The sequence below is a fragment of the Onthophagus taurus genome, chromosome 7 (assembly GCF_036711975.1).
Source record: "Onthophagus taurus isolate NC chromosome 7, IU_Otau_3.0, whole genome shotgun sequence".
NCBI lineage: Eukaryota > Metazoa > Arthropoda > Insecta > Coleoptera > Scarabaeidae > Onthophagus > Onthophagus taurus.
In genome coordinates, this window is record NC_091972.1 from 16,415,271 (window position 1) to 16,437,749 (window position 22,479).

General features: G+C 34.3%; 1 protein-coding gene across 6 annotated transcripts in view; it reads right to left on the bottom strand.

The window, feature by feature from the left end:
• Positions 1 to 628: 628 nt before the first annotated feature.
• Positions 629 to 22,479, bottom strand: part of LOC111426711 (neogenin protein frazzled) — a 97,188-nt gene continuing 75,337 nt past the window's right edge. The window contains exons 2-19 of one of the 6 annotated variants that reach the window (XM_023061762.2): positions 21,156 to 21,321; positions 15,426 to 15,559; positions 14,640 to 15,078; positions 14,284 to 14,586; positions 14,108 to 14,223; positions 13,587 to 13,743; positions 13,245 to 13,527; positions 12,983 to 13,189; positions 12,626 to 12,914; positions 7,664 to 8,028; positions 7,279 to 7,591; positions 7,020 to 7,217; positions 6,944 to 6,961; positions 6,519 to 6,887; positions 6,261 to 6,344; positions 5,824 to 6,052; positions 5,525 to 5,703; positions 629 to 966 (exon numbers count right to left, since the gene is read on the bottom strand). In XM_023061762.2, coding sequence (XP_022917530.2) covers positions 716 to 966; positions 5,525 to 5,703; positions 5,824 to 6,052; positions 6,261 to 6,344; positions 6,519 to 6,887; positions 6,944 to 6,961; positions 7,020 to 7,217; positions 7,279 to 7,591; positions 7,664 to 8,028; positions 12,626 to 12,914; positions 12,983 to 13,189; positions 13,245 to 13,527; positions 13,587 to 13,743; positions 14,108 to 14,223; positions 14,284 to 14,586; positions 14,640 to 15,078; positions 15,426 to 15,559; positions 21,156 to 21,321 — 4,100 coding nt within the window. In that variant the 3' untranslated portion in view covers positions 629 to 715. Of the gene's footprint in view, positions 967 to 5,524; positions 5,704 to 5,823; positions 6,053 to 6,260; positions 6,345 to 6,518; positions 6,888 to 6,943; positions 6,962 to 7,019; positions 7,218 to 7,278; positions 7,592 to 7,663; positions 8,029 to 12,625; positions 12,915 to 12,982; positions 13,190 to 13,244; positions 13,528 to 13,586; positions 13,951 to 14,107; positions 14,224 to 14,283; positions 14,587 to 14,639; positions 15,079 to 15,425; positions 15,560 to 21,155; positions 21,322 to 22,479 lie in introns of all 6 variants that reach the window. The other 5 variants (XM_071198039.1, XM_023061672.2, XM_023061492.2 and 2 more) reach the window with 5 other exon arrangements.

Sequence of the window (22,479 nt, forward strand, 5' to 3'; positions counted from 1 at the left end):
TTGGCAAATTAATAAAGAATTACGGGAAAGACAATCACAGAATTATTCTGTTATACAATTTTATCAATTTCTGTATATAATTGTATAACAGAATCATATTTAAATTTGAAACACGACGCTTTTACATATTGGGCAAGAATACTTGTTACATTGTACTAAAATAATTTTAGACCGTTTATTTATTGCGTTGAAACTTTAAAAATCGTTCAAAAATGTATACAAAACAATTCCTTTTAAGATAAAAGATTTTTTCGATAAAAAATGGACGGCTATAAACAAATTAAAATTTTCAATCAAAATTTCTTTTAAATTCGCATCTCTCAAAGCTAATCTTACAAGTTATCAATGAATGACAGAAAATAGAGGCCTTAACATCAAATCACAATTGAGAAATAAGAAAAATATCCATAGTGTTTACATTTTTTTATATTAAAACAGAGATCGTTAAAAAATATGCACAAAAATAATCAATACACACTAAATAATTTTTATCGTTTTATAAAATTTACCAGACGCGACATCCAATTATCATTTATACACAAAATAAATAATATTACAAAAAAATCCTTATTCTCTTAAAAAAAAAAAAACACCAAAAATCTTTTTCTTTGTCCTGTTTCTTTTTCGCACTTCCACACTTTTTCTACCGATAAAGTTACGATAATTAATAAAAATTGTTCTTTATAAAACTTAAAGACTCAAAAAATGATCACAGTTAACATTCAAACTCGTTCGCGGTGATTGCGTTTAGGGTCATCATTAAACCCTCGAGGTTTGCCATTTCTTGGTTTAATTCTTCCGTTGAATGAGACGGTTGCAGTCGTTGGACTTCTTCGGCTGTGTGTGGTGGCGGATTTGCCGTACTTATTCGTGACGGTGGAGTTCCGGTTAAAGTACTTGAACTACTTGATGGTTGCTTTTTGTAGGGCGAAGAACTTGGCCTAACTATTAATGAAGGTTGTGTTACTATTGAGAAAAAAGTAAAATAAAAAAAATGTAATAAACAAAATAAATAAATAACTTAAGTGGTAATAAAAAAAATTATAATGGTTTCGACCAGTATAGTGCATCAAGATTTATAATTGTTCAAATTTTCTGACAATTAAAAGGTATTTTTATGGGATTCAGATTTTCTTTTAAATGTATAAAGACTTTGATATCCATAAGGGTTCCTTATAAACTCTATCTTTCGAACTAATAAGCAAACTCATTATGGTGTTAAACAATGAAATAACCCAATTTATGATTTTCTTTCAACAAAGAGAATCAGATTTGAAATTGTTGGGTATCCATCTTGCATCAGTTTAAAGTTGACACAATTACAATGTCAATTAAATGCATTTTATGTTTCTGTATTCAGATCAAAATAAACTGACGCAGTATACAAAAGTTAGTTAACAATTTTCAGAAAGTTATATTTTATGATTCTTCAAAATCTATTTTCATATTTTCGGTAAAGTAATCTTCAAAGTGTAGCTTAATTCTTAGAATACAATATTTTCAATTATTTACAAAATCAGGTTTCTACGACATCTACATCTTCAGGACTTAAAGTGGGTTTGATAATGAATATGCCAAAATGAGAATTCTCCACTATTAATATTTCGAAAAATCTCGATGTTACAGTCTCAAGTCAAGCGTATGTAACAAGGTAAGCATAAGAAGAAGAATAATACAAAAAATACCGTACTATTAAAAAGTATTTTTTTAGTTGCGTATAATTTTTTGACCAGTCACTTTTTGTTTGCCACAAGAAAAGATAAAAAGAGATGGAAATAAAGGAAATAAACTGGAAGGAAATTAAAAGAATAGAAAAGAACTGGACACCCAGAAGAAAAAGCTGAAAAGAGATTGATAATATAATATAAAGACTAATAACATAAGCTAGAAAAACATAGAGGTGAGTAATAAGTGAAGAAGGAGAAACTTAGAAGAGAATAATACTATAAATAGAAGAGAGACTCTGATCAGAAAGGCGGGAGACTGTCATCCTCTTCTCCAGCTGGTTACTTTCTTGCCTTTACAGCCTCTTTCCAGGGCTCTGTTATCTGATCTTTTTGCTGTCCCTCTAGTCTCTATTCTATTTGTTTCTTCTATTACCAATTTCATTCTGTTTTCTTCAATCTGTGTTTTACTCTCGTTCTACTTTTACCAGTCTCTGTTCAACCTCAATCCGTTATGCGTAATTTGTTTCTTCTTTTTTTGGATCACTTTATGATCCTTTCTTTTAGTTGAGTCAATTTCATCTATTATCAGTCTCTTTTTAGTCTTTTCTCCTTTCTGCAAATTTTCTTTCTTGTCTCTACGGCCACTCTAAACTCTATTTGGACTATTGCCTGTCTCCTTCTTGTCTTTATAATCTCTGTTGAGTCCCACTTTTATTATCAGTATCCACAGTTCTCATAATTTTTGCTATTATTAGTCTTCTATTCTCTGCCCAATCTCTGTGTTCTCTTTCTGCTATTACTAACCTCATCCTTCTCCGTTTTCTCTATTTCTACTATTATTAGTCTCTGTCCAGTCTTTCTCTTTTCTGACCATTCTCTTTCGTCTCTATTCAGTCAACTTTTAAAGTCAACTACTACCAATTGCCATCTTGACTTTCCAGTCTCTGTTCAGTATTTTTCATCTGTTGCCAGTATTCTTCTAGTCTTTCCTCTTCTCTTCCCAGTTTCTGCGTTGTCTTTCCAGTTTCTGTCCAGTCTCTTTCTGCTATTAATGGTCTCCTTTTTCCGTTTTCTATATTTTTGCTATTACTAGTCCCTTTTCAGTCTTTCTCCTTTCTAGAGAATTATATTCAAAAACCATTTTACCTGTATTTGTAAATAATTTGGGATAAATAATATGTAAAGCTTTTTTGTACTTTGAAAACTAATCTTTAATTAAACAAAGACATGGGCCTTACTAGTTTCGACTAATGACCATCTTCAGAGACTAGTTCACATTATTAAAATTCTTTAAAGTTATAAGAAAAAATTTAATATAAATGATTAAAATACAATTAACGAGAAAGTTAACATTTTAAAAAATTTAGAACGTTCTAAGTTTTAATAAAATAAAGATAGATAATATAATAAAAAAGACTGAACAGAAACTGGAAAAACACCGAAGTATGATAAGTGAAGAAGGAGACTGAAAAGGGACTGGGCAAAAAACTTAGAAGAGAAGAATACCACAAATAGAAAAGAGACTCTGATCAGAAAAGAGTAGACTGTCATCCTCTTCCCCAGCTGGTTACTTTCTTGCCTTTACAGCCTCTTTCCAGTGCCTTTTTCTCTAACAAATCTTTCTGCTGTCTCTCTGGTTTCGACTCTATTTGTTTCTTATATGTATTACCAATTTCATTGTGTTCTCTTCAATCTGTGTTCTGCTCTCGTTCAGTTTTTACCAGTGTCATTCCGATATGCGTAATCTGTTTCATCTGTTTTAAATCTCTTTTTGATATTACCACTCTCCTTTCTTTCAATTTTATCTATTATTAGTTTCTTTTTAGTCTTTTCTCCTTTCTGCACATTTTCTTTCTTCTCTCTACGGTCACTATGTTCAGTCTCATTCTTGTATTATCAGTCTCTTCCTCCTCAGTTCTCATAATTTTTGCTACTATTCGTCTTGTTCTTGTCTTTTCTCCTCTCTGCCCAGTCTCTGTCTTCTCTTTTCATCTTTGCTGTCCATTCTCTTTCTGCTACTATCAGTTACCTTCTTGACTTTCCAGTCTCTGTTTAGTATTTTTCATCTGCTCATCAGTTTATGTCCAGTTTCTTTTTACTATTACTAGTCTCCTTTTTCTCTATATTTTTGCTATCTATATTATTAGTCCCTTTTCAGTTTTTGTCCTTTCTGCCCAGCCTCTATCCAGTCTTTCTTTACTATTACTGGTCTCCTTCTTAACAAGTCTCTAATTTTTAGATAATTATAATTAAAATCCTTTTTACCAGTTGTTATATCATCAAACTGGTTTTATTAAATTAAGTCTGATTAGTTTCGGGCCATGGCCATCCTCAGAGACTATTTTTACAAGAGTTCACAAAAAAGTCATATCGTTAAACATTAAGTTTACAAAAGTTTCGCAATTATTTAAAATATAATTTAAAATTAAGGACACAATTTACAAGTTGACACGTTAAAATTGAAGAACGTTCTTCAGCTTCTTAATTTTTGCTATTATTACTCTTGTTCTAGTCTTTGCTCCTTTCAGCCCAGCCTATGTCTTCTCTTTTCACTCTCTGTCGAGTCTCCTTTTACTATTACTAGTCACTTTCTCCTAGGTTCTCTCAATTTCTGCTATTGTTAGTCCCTTCCCACTCTTTCTAGTGTTTCCTTCTTTCTGCCCAGCCTCTGTCCAGTCTTTCTTTACTATTACTAATCTCCTTCTTAACCATTCTCTAATTTTTGCTATTATTACTTTTGTTCTAGTCTTTGGTATTACTAGTACCTTTCTCATAGGTTCTCTCAATTTCTGCTATTGTTAATCCCTTCCCAGCCAGTTTTTCTCTTTTCTGACTATTCTCTTTTGTTTCTACTCAGTCTCTTTCTACTGCTACCAATTGCCTTCTTGACTTCCCAATCTTTGTCCAGTCTCTTTCTTCTGGTAATCTTTTCTGCTTTTTGCTCAGTCTCTTTCTGCTATTACTAGTATCCGTCTTCTCAGTTCTTTGTGCGTCTTTCTCCTTTTGTTGTCTTCTCCTATTCTCGTACGTCTCTGTTTAGTGTCTCTTTTCTGTTATTAATCAGTTACCTTATTCATTAACCAGTCAATTTTCAGTCTCTCTCCACTTCTTCTCTTCTCTACTCAATATCTTTTTTGCAACAGCTATTAAAACTTCATCTGGATTATTGTATTCAAAATCTTAAGAAAATACCATTGAAAATTTTTAAGGAAAATTTATCTTCTTACTGAAGCTCAAACCTGAAAATATAGATTTCTTCTGTCTTAGAACTGGAAGTGTAGATTCTGACAGTAACGTATTGATTGCTAATCTTAATCTGCATCTTGAAGATATAGATAATGAATTTGAAAAATCATAATTCTGAAAACTTGCAAATATACCCCACATTTCTTTTTTGTGGTGCAGTGTAATGAACATTATCACTGTTATACAAAAAAATTTAGAAAAAAGATCTGTCAAGATGTGTGTTTCTGCGTATTCTTTGTGTTATAGACAGAAAGGTTCAAAATGAAGAAGCTCTCAGGAACTGTGAGGTACAAACTCAATTGTTTTAATAAATAAAACAAATCAGACACAAGTTCAAAAATGGTTTTGTTTGTTTCATTCATTTTTTATATTGTGTTTTAGTTTAAATTATACTCTGGCAACAAAAATTCAATTAATATTGTGATTAATCTAGACCTTGACATCCATAGTACTATTGTAACTCTACTTGATATTGAATTAAATCTAGAAGAAAGTGTGTAACACATCTATATTTATTAATACCAATCAATATTTTTTGAACAAATAATAAAAACTTAAAATAAAAAGAAAAACATAAAATAATTTTTTTTTCTTAAAATTTTATTGCTTACCAACGTGTTTAGGTTGTGGAGTACCCGGTGCTGAAATAGGCGGAGGAGCCGGCACTGTAAAACTTTTCAATGGGTGTCCCTGAGCTTGAGCTCGTTTTCCAGCTTGCGATTCAGCCAAAACACTCATCCCGGGAGCGTACGCACTCGTAGGAGGTACGTGAGCCACTGGAGGTGGTTGACTATTCAAAAGAAAAACTTTTATTTCAAGTTTTATTAAAAGGCTCCATTAAAAATTGGATGAAATTGACTCCTTTTATAATTATTGTTTTATTTAAACCAATTTCTTTTGAAATACTCACCTAATATAACTTGATGGTTGAGAATTGGAATGCTCATAGCTATGGGGTGGGTGCGTAGCGTACGGATTTTCTAATGCCTGATTATTCGCCATAGCGTTTTGATCTAACGTGACATGAGCTCTAGAGATAGTATATTGGGTTCTCGGGTAAGGCGGGCGACTGGAGGGTGTTGATTCTGAACTAGCCTGACTTAGCGACGTGGAATTTATTGGAGTAGCCGTGGCTATCGCTAAAAAAATTACTTTTTTATTTAAAAAAATTTACTTAACTCAATTAAATTTGATTTTTTTGACTGCCTTATAGTACAGAGTGGGACAATCAAATTGCACTTTTTAAAGATATTAAAAAAAAAAACACTGATTATATTTTTTTTTATCCATAAAAAGTGAAACAAAAATTACATAAAAACCGTGCAACAGCCAACGATGACTACTTACGTTCTCTAGGTGGTTTCGAATCCACCGGTAACGTTATTGGTTTTGGTTTGACCGCCCGTTTGTTTTTATCGTCAGGAGTACCACCTAAAGTGCAGCAAAAGCGAACAGTGCAAAATGTGTGTATGATTCAAAGAAATATTATACATTTTGGTTGCAAGTTAGATGATGTTTATGTTTCTTTTCTGTTGCGTTAAGCTCTAAATAACTCCTTTTTTAATTTAACACTTAAATATGAATTCGAATAAAAAAATTACTTACACATGTATGCATTGGGTACATAGGTGCGTTTATCCAAGGAATTTGTGTGGTGGTTCTCATGGGAATCGAATTCGTTTCCACCCGTACTTCTTGGTAGGGTCATAGCACCGGAACTGCTCGCGTCGTTGTTGGCTTGGTTTTTATCTAAACCTTTTAGTTCCATTTGATCGTGATGTATCCATAAATCGGGCGGTTTTATATTTTGATTACCTTTTTGGTAACCTTTTTTGCTTCTATCCGGCGAAGCAGTTACTTCTTGTCGGCGACAGCACAACACTATTGTTACTACAGCTACTGTTATAACAGCTAGAGTACATCCACCAACGATTAAGTACAGCAGCATTGATTTGTTAAAAACACCTCGACTATCTAAAAAGAAATATTTATGTAAATACAATTATAAATAACAAGTATTTGAGCGTTACCTTCTCTTGTACCAAAATCTAAAACAATAATAAAAAATTAATTCATAAAATAATCATAAATAATCCAAACACTTACTATTTCCAGTTCTAAATGTAACGATTGAAGAAACTGGTCCGTTTATTCCTTTATTATTTCGTGCATGTATTTTAAAATAATAAGAAGTCCCAGGATGCAAATCGCGGATAACGAACGAGTGTTTATCCCCTTTTATAGCTTGAGCCTGCCAATCTCTATCCTTCTTACTTTTATCAGTTGTGTACAAAATAACATATCCTAATAAAATAATTAGGAGTATTACTTTTGGTCGTTTTTTTTTTAAACAATTTATATTTACCATTTATATTACTATTACTATCCAAAGCTTTGGGTGGCTGCCATCTCAACTCGGCGATTTGTGCGTTATCTTCCCAGCCGGTTATCTTTAGATCTTTCGGCGCCAACAATGATGGCATTGTCGTGTTGCTAACGACCATGCTCCACGGACTTTCACGTCTATCTTTAACCACGCGCACCCTGAAGTCGTACAAAGTGTTTGGTTTTAAATCGTTTATCATAGTATTTTGCTCCGTCACGTTTAATACTTTGCCAGTTCTTCCTTGATCATCAGTGTAATAATGTACTTTGTAATAACGATTGTTATTCATATACTTAAAAACATAAAATTATTAATTACTGCCTTCATCAACCTGTATTTTATTTCAAAAGATTTAGATACTAACTTGGCTTTTGCTTAAAGTTGTATCTGTCCAATACAAAATAACACTGGTTGGGCTTAAAACCTGTGCTTTAAGTCCGACGGGTGGAACGAGAGGTGCTAAACCTTCCGACGGATCTTCATCGGTTGTTCTAATTGTTTGGAACGCTGGTAAACCGGGACCTATACTGTTATTAGCTCGAACGCTTATAACGTATTCGGAATTTGGTTCGAGATCTTGTATAACAAACCGGCGAACTGTTGCATTTACTTCTTGGTTATAAGTGTCTGGTATTCCTTTACCCCATCCAATTATATAATTTCTTATTTTAATATTTTCTTTTTGTGGTGGATACCAAACAAGATAAATTTTCGTATCGGTTGCGTTAACTGAAAAAAATTTTTCAGATTTTTATTTTCCATAAACCTCATTGTTACGATTTTTTAAACTTAACACTGCATCTTTATAATTTGTTTTTTTTTCAGTATTACCGACTACTTTAGAAGTTAGTAGTTTTGTAAACCACTACATAGATGCCGATTTATGTATATTCTCGCTTACGCGAGTTATTAACCGGCGCTCTACGACCACGTACAACCTCTACACTCCCATCGTTCCTATCATCGCGACTTATAGTTACGAGACCCTGACCCTTAACCTTAGCCTTGGGCAAAATTACGCGTAACGTTTGTTTATAGCGGTGTATCCAAAATCTCATTATCGGTGGCGGCTTCTTAGACCACTACAGATTGTTGATTGATGTACGTAATCGGAGCCTGATAATAGGTCTCAATTACCTTGCTGATAAAACCTGAGAATCTAAACATATCTGGAGCTCAATGGAAGAACATATTCTCGACTCGATACAGTCGATGCAAGATGCTTCGAAAATCAATATTGCAAGAAGATAGATCGAATCTTTGAGCTCTGGTTTTAAGCTTTCTGGTTTGAACCAACACTAATACTGTAAGGTTTACTACGTATTTATCAAGTCAAAACAACTTGAACGTGAACATTTGTGGACACTCGCGTGGGTTTATTACCCTCCAACTTGTATAAACAGACTTAATAGGGTAATGAGAACACTGCTTAATGGTCTTTCTATCTCTTAAAAATTTTAAGTTGTTGAAAACAAAAATTAACTCTAACGAGAAGGAGTTGAGTTGGACCTCCATCAGTTTGACGAGCTGCCTCTTCTGCACTTGGAAGGCGATGAGGAAGCATTGCAGTCTCAAACAAAAAGAGATATGCTAGTTAAGGTCCGCTAAGAGGACCATGAGTAGGTTATTGGTTAGTCCACCATCAAGAAAGTCTTGGGAAAATCAAAAGTCTAATGAAAGCTGATATAAAATCATGAGGAAGTGGCCTAACGGTTCAATTCGACTACGATCGAACTTTAAGAACCATCCAGTTTAGTGCAGAAGAGATGTCGTTATTACGCTTAGAGTACGTATGCACACCCGATACGTGAGCTGTGAACAATGTCCAAGATGGTTTTTTAGTACATATGCGAATATTGGTTCGATGGACTAGCAATTGAACGAAGACAACTAACAGTCATTGTTTGTAAATGGGGGTCTAGATCAGACGATTTAGGGAAGGATATGCCTGGACCATATATTTTTATGCCGTACATTCCGGGCAATGAAAAAAATACTCCTCTTTCGAGAGGTAACCTGAGTATGAGTCTATATCTACAAGGCCACAAAGTAGCACTGCAAGCAGCAGCACTTCGCCAAGAGCGAATTTGCACGAGCGTTTTTTATGAGCGTCGAGAACAATTGTATGAGAAAGTGTCACAGTGTGCACGAAACAGTCTAGTTTTGTTAAACAGTTCGGTAGTCGTTTTGAATTCAAAATGAATACTGAAGAATTCATAAGTGCAATTCAAAATCGACCATCGTTATGGATGAATTCACATTCGTAACAATAATCTGCATCAGCTACGCTTTGAAGCACTATTTGAAGTGCTTATTATGAAAATCTACTGCTCCGATGCAGTTCGGAAATTGCCATCTTAAAAAACAATTTTTTGGTGCGTTACTTAAATGTTCTTATGTTGTTTGTAGCATATGGGCATTCAATATCATCATATGGGCTGCTGGTGTAATAATTTGTGGGCCGCTGATCGACAGTTTCCAAGATGGTTGTATAGTGATCAGCATGTAGTCAAAAGTATCGACACTTATTCTAGTGTATTCAAGAAATTTTTTAGGAAAATATCTAATGTCTTTATATAAGCTAAGAAATTCACCATATTTTAGTCTCTCTCGTATTTTAAGTTCGTGGCCTTGCTTTTGACGCTAGAAATGACGCCTGTAGCGACTTGACGCTTTTGGCGATATTTTCGTAGCCATAGTCCAAAGTTTTGGAACATCTGGTTTAGCACTTCGAGAGCTCGTACTTACTAAAGAAAACGAGAACAACCCTCCCTTTAGTTGTGGACTCATAAGAGGAAAGCTGGGAGTACAAGATCGCCTGGCACAAAATCTGGTTAGGAAAGATCTCTGGAAATATTGGTATCTTCAATCTAGGTCCTAGCGAGTAAGTGTCTGTTCCACTACACTCAATTCCAGATGACTTTGCAATTCCTCTGCGATATCTTTTATCTCAGCAGATCAATACTGAATTTTCCATCCTGAAAGTGGACCTAGGATTTTTTGATTCTTCCTTACCTAGAAAGAATCGAAGAAAATCGGTCATTTCTCTACCAAATTGTCGTATGTTCAGTATATCTTCCCGGAAATGTCACAATCCTTTTATAGCTGCTATGTCTGATGAATAATAAAAATAATGACAAAGGTGGATATTTGAGTACATATTGAGTGGAGGTATTCCTGAATCTGTAAAATGCTTGAAATGCGCCCAACTTCACTTAAATTGACAGAAAACCCTTCTTGAAACAAACGAATACTGACAAAATACTGACAATTTATAAAAGCCTGCACCCTTAAATTTATAAAAGGAGTTGGAGTAAGAGTTTACAAAATAAGCATTAATAGCAAATTTACTTTGATCTTGGTACCTGGTCACACCATCGTGGCTGGTGAAAAGAAGGTGATGAGCAAGCTAGAACTGGTAGAGAATCACCGCTCGTCGGACCAGAACCTGCAGTTAGTGTATCATATGCGACTTTCCTAATTTGAAACATAACAATAGTCTTATTGACATCAACCTTGTATATTAAGTCTATTAGTTCGCTTCGAATCGGCTTCGAGGCAGAAATTGTAACAGTTATAGCCAATTGTTATTTCCTTATATATAAGTTCCATTATTTTTAAAACTGTACTCAGTTTATCGTTAAAAATACTAACAGCAATATCTGTACTTAAATCCAATATATTTTTACCGCTTGATGGTAAAATGGTCTTTGGAGCGATGGAACAAACTAATGAATTAAAGCTTTTGTTGCTATTTTGAGAGTATTCTCCTATGCAACACTTATCTAAGGTTCCTTCAGCAAAAGCTACTTGCCACGCACACCACGAATCTTCTCCCGACGGGTATTTGTCATGTTGAAGCTTCTCCTCTGTTGACAATTTATGAAATAGAGTTGCCCAAATATCATTCTTCATATCTTCTATTGAATGAGCATTGCTTCGAATTGCCAAACCAAAATATTTATTTATATCGTAAGTTTACTAGTCAATTTACCTTTTTTTGGGTTTTTTAACGTTACGGAATCGAGTTCCCCTGCGTTTTGCCACGTGATCGATGCATTCTTTTTTCTGCACAACAGTACTTTCATAAAATTGAGCATCTATAAGTCCTTTAAAAGTTTTACTGTCGCCATCGCCGATGTAAGAAATGTATTTAACATTATACAGACTAATGGAACGTTTAAACATCTCGATTATTGAGTCTTCCATTTTTCCTGCAGTACATTCATGGTTTGACTGGCAAACTGTCTTATGTGTTTCAAGCATACTCTTCGCTATCTTTTATCTTTTCCTAAGTTTCACAACTTTTGCAGTACTTAGATCTGATGATGATGTTGACAACTTTTCGACAAATGGACTATTCGGAACGCTAAGTACTAATATTGTCACACTTTTCGCATGTAACATTTATTTTTAACCCAAGCCGCGCATTGAAGTATAACTAAAAGTCACGCTATAATGGCACTTATGGCACACTACAACGCTCGAGATAGCATTGAACACGGCAACAAAATTAACGAAGCAGTAGCCAAATGATGGATAAACATTAATATCACTTTTGGCTCACTCCTTCAACGTCTTCGATGAGAATGCCAGCTAGACTCTCTGGTACCTTTTCTTCCAGAATACACAACATTTTTGTCATTCATGGTTAAAATTTCGGCAAATATTCACTTAGAAGAGAAATTTTGAACCGTAACGTCTTTTTAACTGTTTAGACAGCGTCGTTCACAACAAAAGATGCACAAACGGTAAGAGTTGCATATTATTACTACGTCATGTGTGTACAAATAAAGACTAGTAACTAGGCAACATGAAAAATCACTAGGCAAGGTGACCAGTCAGATGATTTCAAACCAGTTTCAAGTTTCAACAAAATTCTTCAAAAGTTTTGAGGATAGTTTTTGGCATCATTTAAGCAAAAAAATAACATTTTTTTTAAAATTCTATACTGATGTACCCCTTAAGTTATTGTATACTAAAACACTGCAGATATTTGCTTGTCAAGGACTTGTAGCCAAGGGCACTTTACAGCCAAGGGGTTACTTTCTAATGTTCCTATTCCAGGGTCAATCATATTAGATTTTCGATGATTAGGAGCAATTTATGCCCTAATTTAATTTTAATGATGTGAATAGTGTTTCGCTGGGTAACATCTTAGCTTTTATTAATCGTAAAATCGTATTTTAAAGTGAAGTTATGATGATGAGTAAGAATCAACTCTTCTGCTTTAAAAAGTGTTAGATATACCAAATATAATTGAAAATAGGAATCATATTCAATTCAAAATAGTAGATGTCACTAGTAAATATTAATTATTACTTACGTTTTAAACCATACGGTTGTCCTGGAACCTTAGATTCATCCATATCATGAGCGAACGTGCTAATATCAAACCATTCAGTTGGAGGTCCAGTTCCATTGACATTTAAAGCCCAAAGTTTTACTTGATACAAAGTTCCTCTTTCCAAATTCCTCAAGAGGAATTCGCGTTCATTACTGGGCGTCGTGACCGTGTCACCTTTGTTCCCTTGGACTCTATACCGGATTTTGTAACCCGTTATTATGCCGTTTTGGCCCTTTAAAGGAGGCGGTTCCCATCTAACATTAATCGTCTGTCAAAGAACAATAAGTAAATTTTCTTTTCGCGTGATTAAGAAATTTAATTAAACCCGTTACTTACCCTGCTTGTAGCTTCGAAGGAAACATTCGCCGGTGGTTCAGTAGGAGTAGCACTAAAAGTTCTAACAGTTTTCTCCTCCGACGCAGCTCCGGGTCCTTTTTCATTTTCAGCGACAACGTAAACGTTATATTCGGTGTAAATACTTAATCCGACGATGTTATAATCCAAATTTGTTGTTTCAACTTTGTTTTCGGATAACGTTTGGGGCTAATAAAAAATTAAGTTAAATTAATTTTTTTTAATTTTCACCTTTTTAATTTACCTCGTAATAATAAACGATATATTTCGTAATAACTCCATTTGGTATATCAGGAACATCCCAGCTAACATAAATAGTATCACTTCTTGTAGCGTAAGCGTCAAAATTTAATGGAGCACTAGGAACATTTTCTTCAGCGTGCGTTTTAACGGTTAATATTTCAGAAGAAGCACCGGAACCATGATTATTATAAGCAACGATTCGAAAATGATAAACAGACCCGGGTCGGAGACCTTTTATATTAATCTCTTCCATTCGGGATTTGGTCGTGTTTTCAACCCTTTCACTAAATTAAAAAAAATCAATTTTTTTGTCCTCGTTGAAAGAATAACAAGAAATAAATACCGTTCGTTGTTTTCTTGCCGATAATAAACAGAATATGCCAAAATATCATCGCTGTTATCCAACGGAGGTTTCCAACTCAAAATAACGAATCGAGGATGGACCACCAGTGCTTTAAGGTCCAAAGGGGCGCTTGGTAATGCATCCGAGGATCGGCTCTCTAAAGAAGGATCTATAAAATGTTTGGAAAAACCTAGTTGGGACTCGGTATAAGCGGTTTGTGTGTTGCCAAGGTTGTTTTCTTCGGATTCGCTACTTTTTAACGAAGTTAAAATGCTGTGAGGGTCGACTTCCGGGTTTAGTCGTGAGAAGAGTGTTTGTGATTGTTTATTGGATTGTTGTGGACGTTTCTTGCGATTTTTCTGAACTACTCATGCAGTGGTAATAATATAGGGCATGCAAAAAAGAATGAAAATTACGAAAGTGGGATAATTAGGATAAAAAGGAAAAAATAAATAAAAAAAAGAATTAAAATAATAAATAAATAAAAGGAAAAACAAATAAAAAAGGAAGTAAATACTAACCTGTTTCAATAACTTTTAATTTTGCTGAAGCTTGTATATTTCCAGCTTCATTTGAGGCAACGCATTGAAAAATTCCTGTATCACTTAGCATTAAGCCGTTTATGTTTAGGTTATTCCTAAGATCATCATAAAATTAAAATTATTTTAATAAAGAAATTTTTAAATGTGAATAATACCCTAATAATTGATAGTATTCGCTTAAATTAACCAATTCCCCATTTTTTAACCATTGCACTTTTGGTTCTGGAATCCCATAAACGCTACATTCAAATTCAACGTTTTGTCTGGCAATTTGTGTTTTGTCTGTTGGTTTCGTTTTAAATCTAGGAGGAACATGAACTATGATCGTAGCACTGGCATCTATACTATCCTCTTTATTTTCAGCTCGACATTGATAAGTACCAGAATCTTCCTCTTGTATATTAGTAATTTTTAAAGAAGTCGTAGAACCAACAACGCTAAATCTCGTATCCAAATCCCTAAATAAAGGTTTAATACAAATTTATTTTTTACTTATTAATTATTTACATACGCCATATCGATACTGTAACCATCTTTTAACCATGTAATGATAGGAATTGGATTTCCATTGGCGGCGCAATCCAAAGTGATATTTTTGCTTTCAATTACAGTCGCCGATTTTGGACGGGATATAAATAAAGGCGGCGATTTTATTCCAGATTGATCTTGATTAACGTTTATTAACAAGCTGGCTTTATTACTGATTCTATGAGAATTAAGTCCGGTGGCGTTACATCTGTAAATACCCTGATCGGATTCGCTAACTTCGTCAATTTCTAAGGAACCCGAAGGGAGGACGGTCATCCTTAATTCGTCCAATTGTAAAGGGCGTTCGTCCTTAAGCCATTTAATTTTTGCTGGTGGTGATGCTTCCACGCGACAAGCAAAATACGCTTTTTGACCAGCAAAAACCGTCAAATCCCGAGGTTCTTCCAGAAAATCCGAAAGTGCTAAAAAATAAATTCATTTCGTTAAAATCTAATTTATAGCTTCCTTATAATTTGTTTATAAACAAGCATTAATTTAACATGTCTTGCTCAGCAAGTAATAACCGAGTAAGCATCGAAATCTGTCTCGTTATCTAGATGCATCCGAGCCATATCGGCGCACAAATTGCCGCTATAAAACGCATTAACGTCTATTAAAACCGCGATCGTAAGCGAGTAAAAAAAATCTTCTTAGTTACGTTATAGCCGTTTGCGATTGGATTTGCAAAATTGCGATTACCGTATAGGGTTTACACACATTTCTATTTAGTGTTACGACGATTTCGATCTATAAAGAAGAATGTACTTACTCGCTATACTAAGTTTGGCTGTCCTGCTAACTATGGCGCCGTTTACGAACGAAGCCATACACTGGTAGTTTCCTGTTAAGTCTAACTCTTCGTTTACGTTGCTTATGTACAGCGACCCGTTTGTTAGTTGAGATCTGTAATTGGAGAAGCGAAAGGTTAGACGAAGACGACTCGAAACGTCCGCTTCAACTTCCCCTACATCGAAGGTTTAATCCTTGTGGGGATGATTGGGTTTAGGATGTAATATGAGAAAACGTTCCACGAAATTCAGTTTAAAGCTTTTGGTGAAGGTAAGGCGTATTTCAGGTTTCAGGTAATCATATTGAATAGCATTTCCATTTGAGATACTTTCCAGGTTATTTACATCAACATCTCCGTTTTATTTTATACCTATGATATTAAAATTCAGCACCTAATGAGAAAGCACTTCAATTACTTTCCGTAATGTGCAGTCTAAAGTTTTCATAGTGTGACTTTTAATAATTCCCTAAGTAAGGAGAGTTGACTTCGTGTTAAGAATAGTTAATTTTACAAAAGTTCATCTCTTAAAACTTGATTAAAATGGATCTTTTACTTCCGTTAATTTTATCTTAAGAAATAATTGTATTACTGTACTATAGAGTTACTTACGCAGATCCCAACTCGCGCGATTAGTTAGTTTGGAATGTGACCACATGATTTGAACATATATTGATAACCTCTCTATTTCTTTATTTATGTGTGAAAGTCTTTTATCTAATATGTACAACTATATTAGTCCTTTTTTCTTCTGCAGAAAATTCACAATAAGCGTTATGAATACAAGTTACCACCCTTAGATGGATTGAGAATATTAATGCTAAATGTTTTGATCAGCATTTCCAGAGCTTTTGCAATAAACTGGCAGAAATTTTGACGACATGTTGGGTGGTTATAATAATAATAATAATTTATTTCCAAAACACTCAAAAGTTACAGGTCGTCAGACACAGTATTTGTATTTCATTATGTAATTCACAACATTATAGAAAATATAATAATACAGCATATATGACAAGATTTCTACAGCTTAAATTTTACGCCCTGGTAATATACCGATTGTTGACGGGTAGTTAGTCGATGGTATGGAATTTATAGAGATGAGTTATTGCTCGTACTGACATCTATAGATATACAGCGAATAGACAGTCATTATTTTTAATTCTTCAAACAATGGTTTACAGCTCTCCATTTGATTTGAATTCATCAACTCTGACTGGTCTTTTTTGTATTATAAATATTGGTTGAGCTCCTGGGGAACTTCCCCAGAACAACACACTATAAGACATAAAGCTTTGGAAATTCGAGTAATACACCACCATTGCTGTATGTCCATCTGCCAAACTCATCATTGTTTGTAGCTGCAAAACTACTGAACTGAGTTTTTTTCCAACTTCTTGTATCTGTGCATTCCCTTTCAGAGAACTCTCTAGGAGTACTCCCAGTAGTTTAGCAGTTGTTGCATCAGTAGATTTACTGAGAAACTCAATTCTTTGAGAAACTTAATTTTCGTTTACCTTGTCATTGGAAATCGCCTCGTTAACTAGAGTTGTATCGTCTGCAAACATTATGGTACTGCATATTTTCAAGGAATCAAAGAGAGTAATTACATACAGCAAGAAAAAAATTGGCCCCAAGATGGATCCTTGCGGCACACCAATCCCAACCTTTTTAATAGTCGACTTGCAATTACCATTTTGTACCAGTTGTCCTCGGTTTGTCAAGTAAGATTTAAACATTGTCCGGTGCCTTATACCGTAATTGTTTAATTTATTTAACAATATTATGTGATTTGCGCAATCAAACGCCTTTGTTAGGTCCAGCATCTGTACCGAGTCTTTTTTTGACTCGTAGAAACCGTTGATAACTTTCTCAAGTAGATCGATTATTGCTTTACTCGTGGAGGATTTCCTCACATAAACATATTGGTCTTTACTTAACACATAATTGGTCGAAATGGCTATTGATTAAAAAATGATACGAGGTAGGTAGTCAGAATTAACGTCAACTTATTTCAAGCAGATTTAATTGGATTAGCAATGCTGATGATTAACAATCAGAATTAAAATGCTATGAAGTTAGAACTACTATAATAACCATTATGTAGTTAACTCATTAGTTTAGAACATTAGAACGTGATGGCGTTATAAGGTATGTGCAATTTATCATGGCAAACAATGACTCTACATTATTTCTTACGAAAATTTATAAAACATTATGTTACATTGCATTTGGTATAAGTCCATCTTGAGCGCATTAACAAATTGCTTTTTGACCTTTTTCGGAAAATGACCACTTGAATGGCATACCAGACTCTGGGGAGGCTTTTGTTATGGATCGCAGAGAGATTTGCCAACAGATCGCATATAATGTCTGGAAATATTACGTGCAAAACCCAACAAATCTAAGTTGCCGGCTGTTAACTGGTGTACTTTCCAGGAATTCACCACCATTTCTTTCCTTGTATGGAAATTCGGTAATTATTTACTGATTGATCCAGTAGATCTACGCCATCCATACCAGCATTATACTTTTTGAAGGAGTGGTGGAGGAACCTCTATTTTCTGCTTTCGTTAATTAGACCAACGTTTTACTTTAGAAAGAGGATAAATTAAGTCGTAGTTCGTTATCATTGTTACCAAACTGATGTCTTTAGTAGTCTTTAGTAACAAGTAATAGCAAGTTTTTGCTCTATGGAAAAGATTTTTTAGCGTCTTTAACGTTTTTAGTTGTAAAAAAATTATTAAAATACATAGAGAATGTGGTCCTCAGGGAACATCACTTTCCTCCAGTAAATCCAACACTATGCTGGACCCAAGAAATAGTTTAATGGAATATGGATAAACTAGTTAGAATAATGGTGTCCATAATATTTCACCATTGCTTCATCTAAGGACAAATCTTGATAAAAAATACCCCATTGTTAAAATTTTTTGTTCAAGATGTTCATCAAAGCTCGAAGCTTGAACATTTTGTCGTCCTTGGATCTAATCATTATTATATTTTCTTATATGTCATAATATTTGTTGCATGACCAAATTTATGTCTAGATCTTTATCAGTATTCCAATACAAGTATTCCCTGAGTAGTCAATGGTACCCAGTTAAGAAAAGAAGATCAATAAAAGCTTTCATTTCGTGCACACTAACCGAAAATACATGATTGTGTTTTTGGTTTGCGTATCGCATAGATTCCGCAATAATTAGTTCTCACACTTCAGCATCAAATAGCTTCTCAAAAATTTCAACAGGATTAGGGTTTAGCATTTCACTTTTTAGATTCTCTTCATATTGCACATATCCATTACTTGTTGCTACATCAATTGATATAATGTCCAATGTCCAGAAAGAATTTTTAACTGTCAGTTTGTGTTTTACTTTGATAAATCCTTACACATACGGCTCTGTATATCGCCCAAAGGAACCTCGTCTTCTGACGCAATGTCACTAGCTTCACCAGTCAATCGTAATTGTATCGCCATCGTCAATACAATCTTTTTTGTATGTCATTTTCGTAATTTGTTTCAGGCGGTATAAAAACAACATACACATTTGTTTCGGTTTCAGCAGCCTCTTCTAAAGCAAGTTCCAGAGGGTGTTGTTTTGATTTCCATGTATCACTATTTTCTGCTCAGTGTTCTAAACTTCATACTAATTGGTGATTACGGGCACTGTGAGCAATTGTGTTAGAAAAATGAAGTGACAGCTACAGTTTGCTGTATAAGTTATATAACATGTAAGCTTACACTTGAGACCACGCACCTCTATCTACAGAATGAAATCATAGCCAGCCGATTCTTCTTATGGGCAAAGGATATTGCAGAAACGTACATGTGGTATATGGGTTCCCTAGGACTCTTGCTAAAGTACTCCCCATGTGGTAGTTCAGGTGAAACATAACCCTTCGGTTCTGTTGAAGAAATGTTTGCGGTTCTGTTGATGTAGTTGGAATAAATAATAAATTGCTGTTGCAACGAGATGTAGGTAGTCTCACCGATTGACGTTAAGAGCCATGCGTATGTATTCCACTGATGATGACTACACAAAGAAACCCAGATTCATGTATATGTGTACTAAAGATTCAACACAGTATGTGCCGTTTCTTGCAACCAACACGGCATATATTTCTACGCTGTGTATCTTCCGTGGACAATTGTCCGTAATATTGCCTCCTTCACGCCCTACGCCTATGTTCTCCGGAGTCTTTCTTTTCTATGCTTTCCTGCCGGAATCCACCGCCACATCTTTTTGCACATTCTATCCTATTCTGTTTACATGCCCACATTATGTTAACCTTTTTGTCTATATTCTATCTATTATACGCTCGCTATCTCCGTCCGCGTCAATTACTTCTTTAAGGTCCATTTTTACTATCCTCCTAATAAACTATCTAGAGGATAGTTGCCATGGTTACGGCGATTTTAAGCGCTCTCATTGGTTAAGAGCTGGATTTATTTATCGGATAGATTTATCAAGAGGTGGTAAAAGTGGGCCTAGTGGCACTATTTGTAATGCGCTGGAGTCTAGATATTCTGCACCTTCGTCGGACTGCGTCCATTTCTAAGACTCATATTTTTTTCAGATGTCCCAAGTTTCAGAGCAATACAATGTAATACTTTCTATTATAGATTGTTATATCCTGCATTTAGTGCAGTTCTTTTCAATTCAGTATTTCTTTTTATGGATTGAAGATAAACCCAGGAAAGGAACGTCGTAAGTTGTATCAATACTCCTATATGTCTGGAGTAGAAGTCTTGCGTCTTTTTTGTTATAAGTGTGAAGGCCAAAACAAAAATTCGCATGCAATACCCGAACTAATGTCCTAGCTCAAAAATCACTTTTATATTTTTATTAATCACATTTATCACGTTTATGGATTATTATAATATCCATGTCTATTAATTCCTTAATCGTCTAACATTAAATTTGTCAAACTTTAATGTTATTTCCTTCTCTAAAGAAGATCTAAGCAATAGATTAGAAACACTCAATACTATAACATGGTTCAAAGTCATCTTGCATAATATGTTATGTTTAACCAAAAAGAGTTCAAGTGATTTTCTTTTATGATTCATGTAAGATCTTTTTAATTAATATAAGTCAAAGAAGTAATGAATCTTAACTCTATGAATAAAAAAAAACACCGTGCAAATAAATAATTACTGTAAGTAATATGTACTTTCAACTAACGGAGTCTGTATAAACAAAACAAAATAAATCTTAACCTATAAATTATAATTTAATAACTTAATAATTTATTTAGATGAATAATAATTTTAGCTCTATAAATTTTCAAAACCAATCAGAATCCCTAAATTCATAGAGGTACAAATTGAATTTGTATTGTTCGTTTTTATTTCTTTCCAATCCAAAAAGGGAATAATTAACCAAATTACAATAACCGTATTAAATACATTTTTGAAATATACAAAACTCGGTCCGTTTCGACTGCCAATAAAACATATACATAAAGTTACAATAAAGTTGGAATTGAAAATGGGAGTTTCGCTACAAAACAAGTTGTAAATCCCTTCAATTCCATCCCACCATCCATTCTATGCATGTAAATTTGCTGCCAATACACAATAGTTACCTACTCTCTAGTGAGTCTAGTGAATAGAAAAGTTTTTAATAAAAGCTTTTATCATTTAACTTCGCAAAACATTTTCTTGAAAAATGTTCTAAGTATAAAATAAAATTATTTTTGTTTTACCTGTATGGATCACCTATAAACGTCAACGTTTGCCTGTCGTGGTCCAACCATTGTATATTGACGGCGTTGAGGGAGAGATCGGATTTAACCACGCAATCCAATACTGCCGAGTTGCCCGCTTGGACGACTGTATCTGAGGGTTCGACGGCAAATTCAAGGGTGTGTCCTGAAACAATACATAATTTATAAAGTTGAGGAAGTGGCACAACCGGAATTCAATACGACCGACCTCGTCGAAATGTAATAGACTTTAAGAGTTTGAACTTTTCAAAAGCAATTTGAATTTCCCACCCGGTGCAACTCCGACCAAAAGAACTCAAAGAACATCCGGGATTGCGTTTAGATAATAACACAAGTAGAAGAAGGTCAAACGACGGACAGTTATTTTACCAGATTTAAGATTTGATAGAAAGTAAGATTTAGTACCTATTAAATAAAGGGGAACAATGCTTGTCGAGATATAAAACGGACGATGGTAATTTAGACCTTGTTACGCAGAAGCTTGGGTCCACTAAGTGAATATGTTCCGGACAAAGGTAACTCATAGAACAACAATCGTACGCAAACTTTGCATCCAGATGGTCATTAGCGAGTACTTAATTACAGATCGTGCATATCCCTTAGGTATAATGAATGCCTCGATTTGTACGTAAACGCGACTTTGCTGAGTATGGTTCTGCACGGGGCTTAGACGCTTTAATCCCATCATAATTGCAAATAGAGCTGTACTAACCTTTAATATAATACGGTAGGTAATTAGGAGGGCAGTTAAATGAAATTTATTACCCTTCTTGCTGTCTAGGTAATAAGATAAATAATGCAGCGGTAAACATTTCGAAGACTTTAAGAATTTCTAAGACTTTATATATACATAAACTTACGTTCAAATTGGTTTCATATTTTTATATTTTATAAGGTATTTTTATTTAATTTAAGTCATTATTAACTTTTTAATGTGCTTACGTAATCCGGACATTAAAATGTTTAAAAGATCTAAATGCTTATTTATAGCATTCATATTCATTAAAATGTTGATTATATTGCAATGAGAATTTAAATTCTTGTTAAAAAGTACCGCGTGTCGAGGTCGAATTATTACGCCAGTGTTATACTTGTTTATTGCTTAGGTAATGATTATAGCAGATTTAATAACTTTAGTGATGACGATGGAGACGATTAAAATGTTGCTACTGCCGAAGCATGATCTTAAAGAGGGTATTTGGATCCAAACCACGATTTACACTGAATCATCAAAGTCAAGCAACTAAATATTCAATCAACAATAAGGAAGCCAAGAAAAACTTTATTAAACTTATTGCTTAGG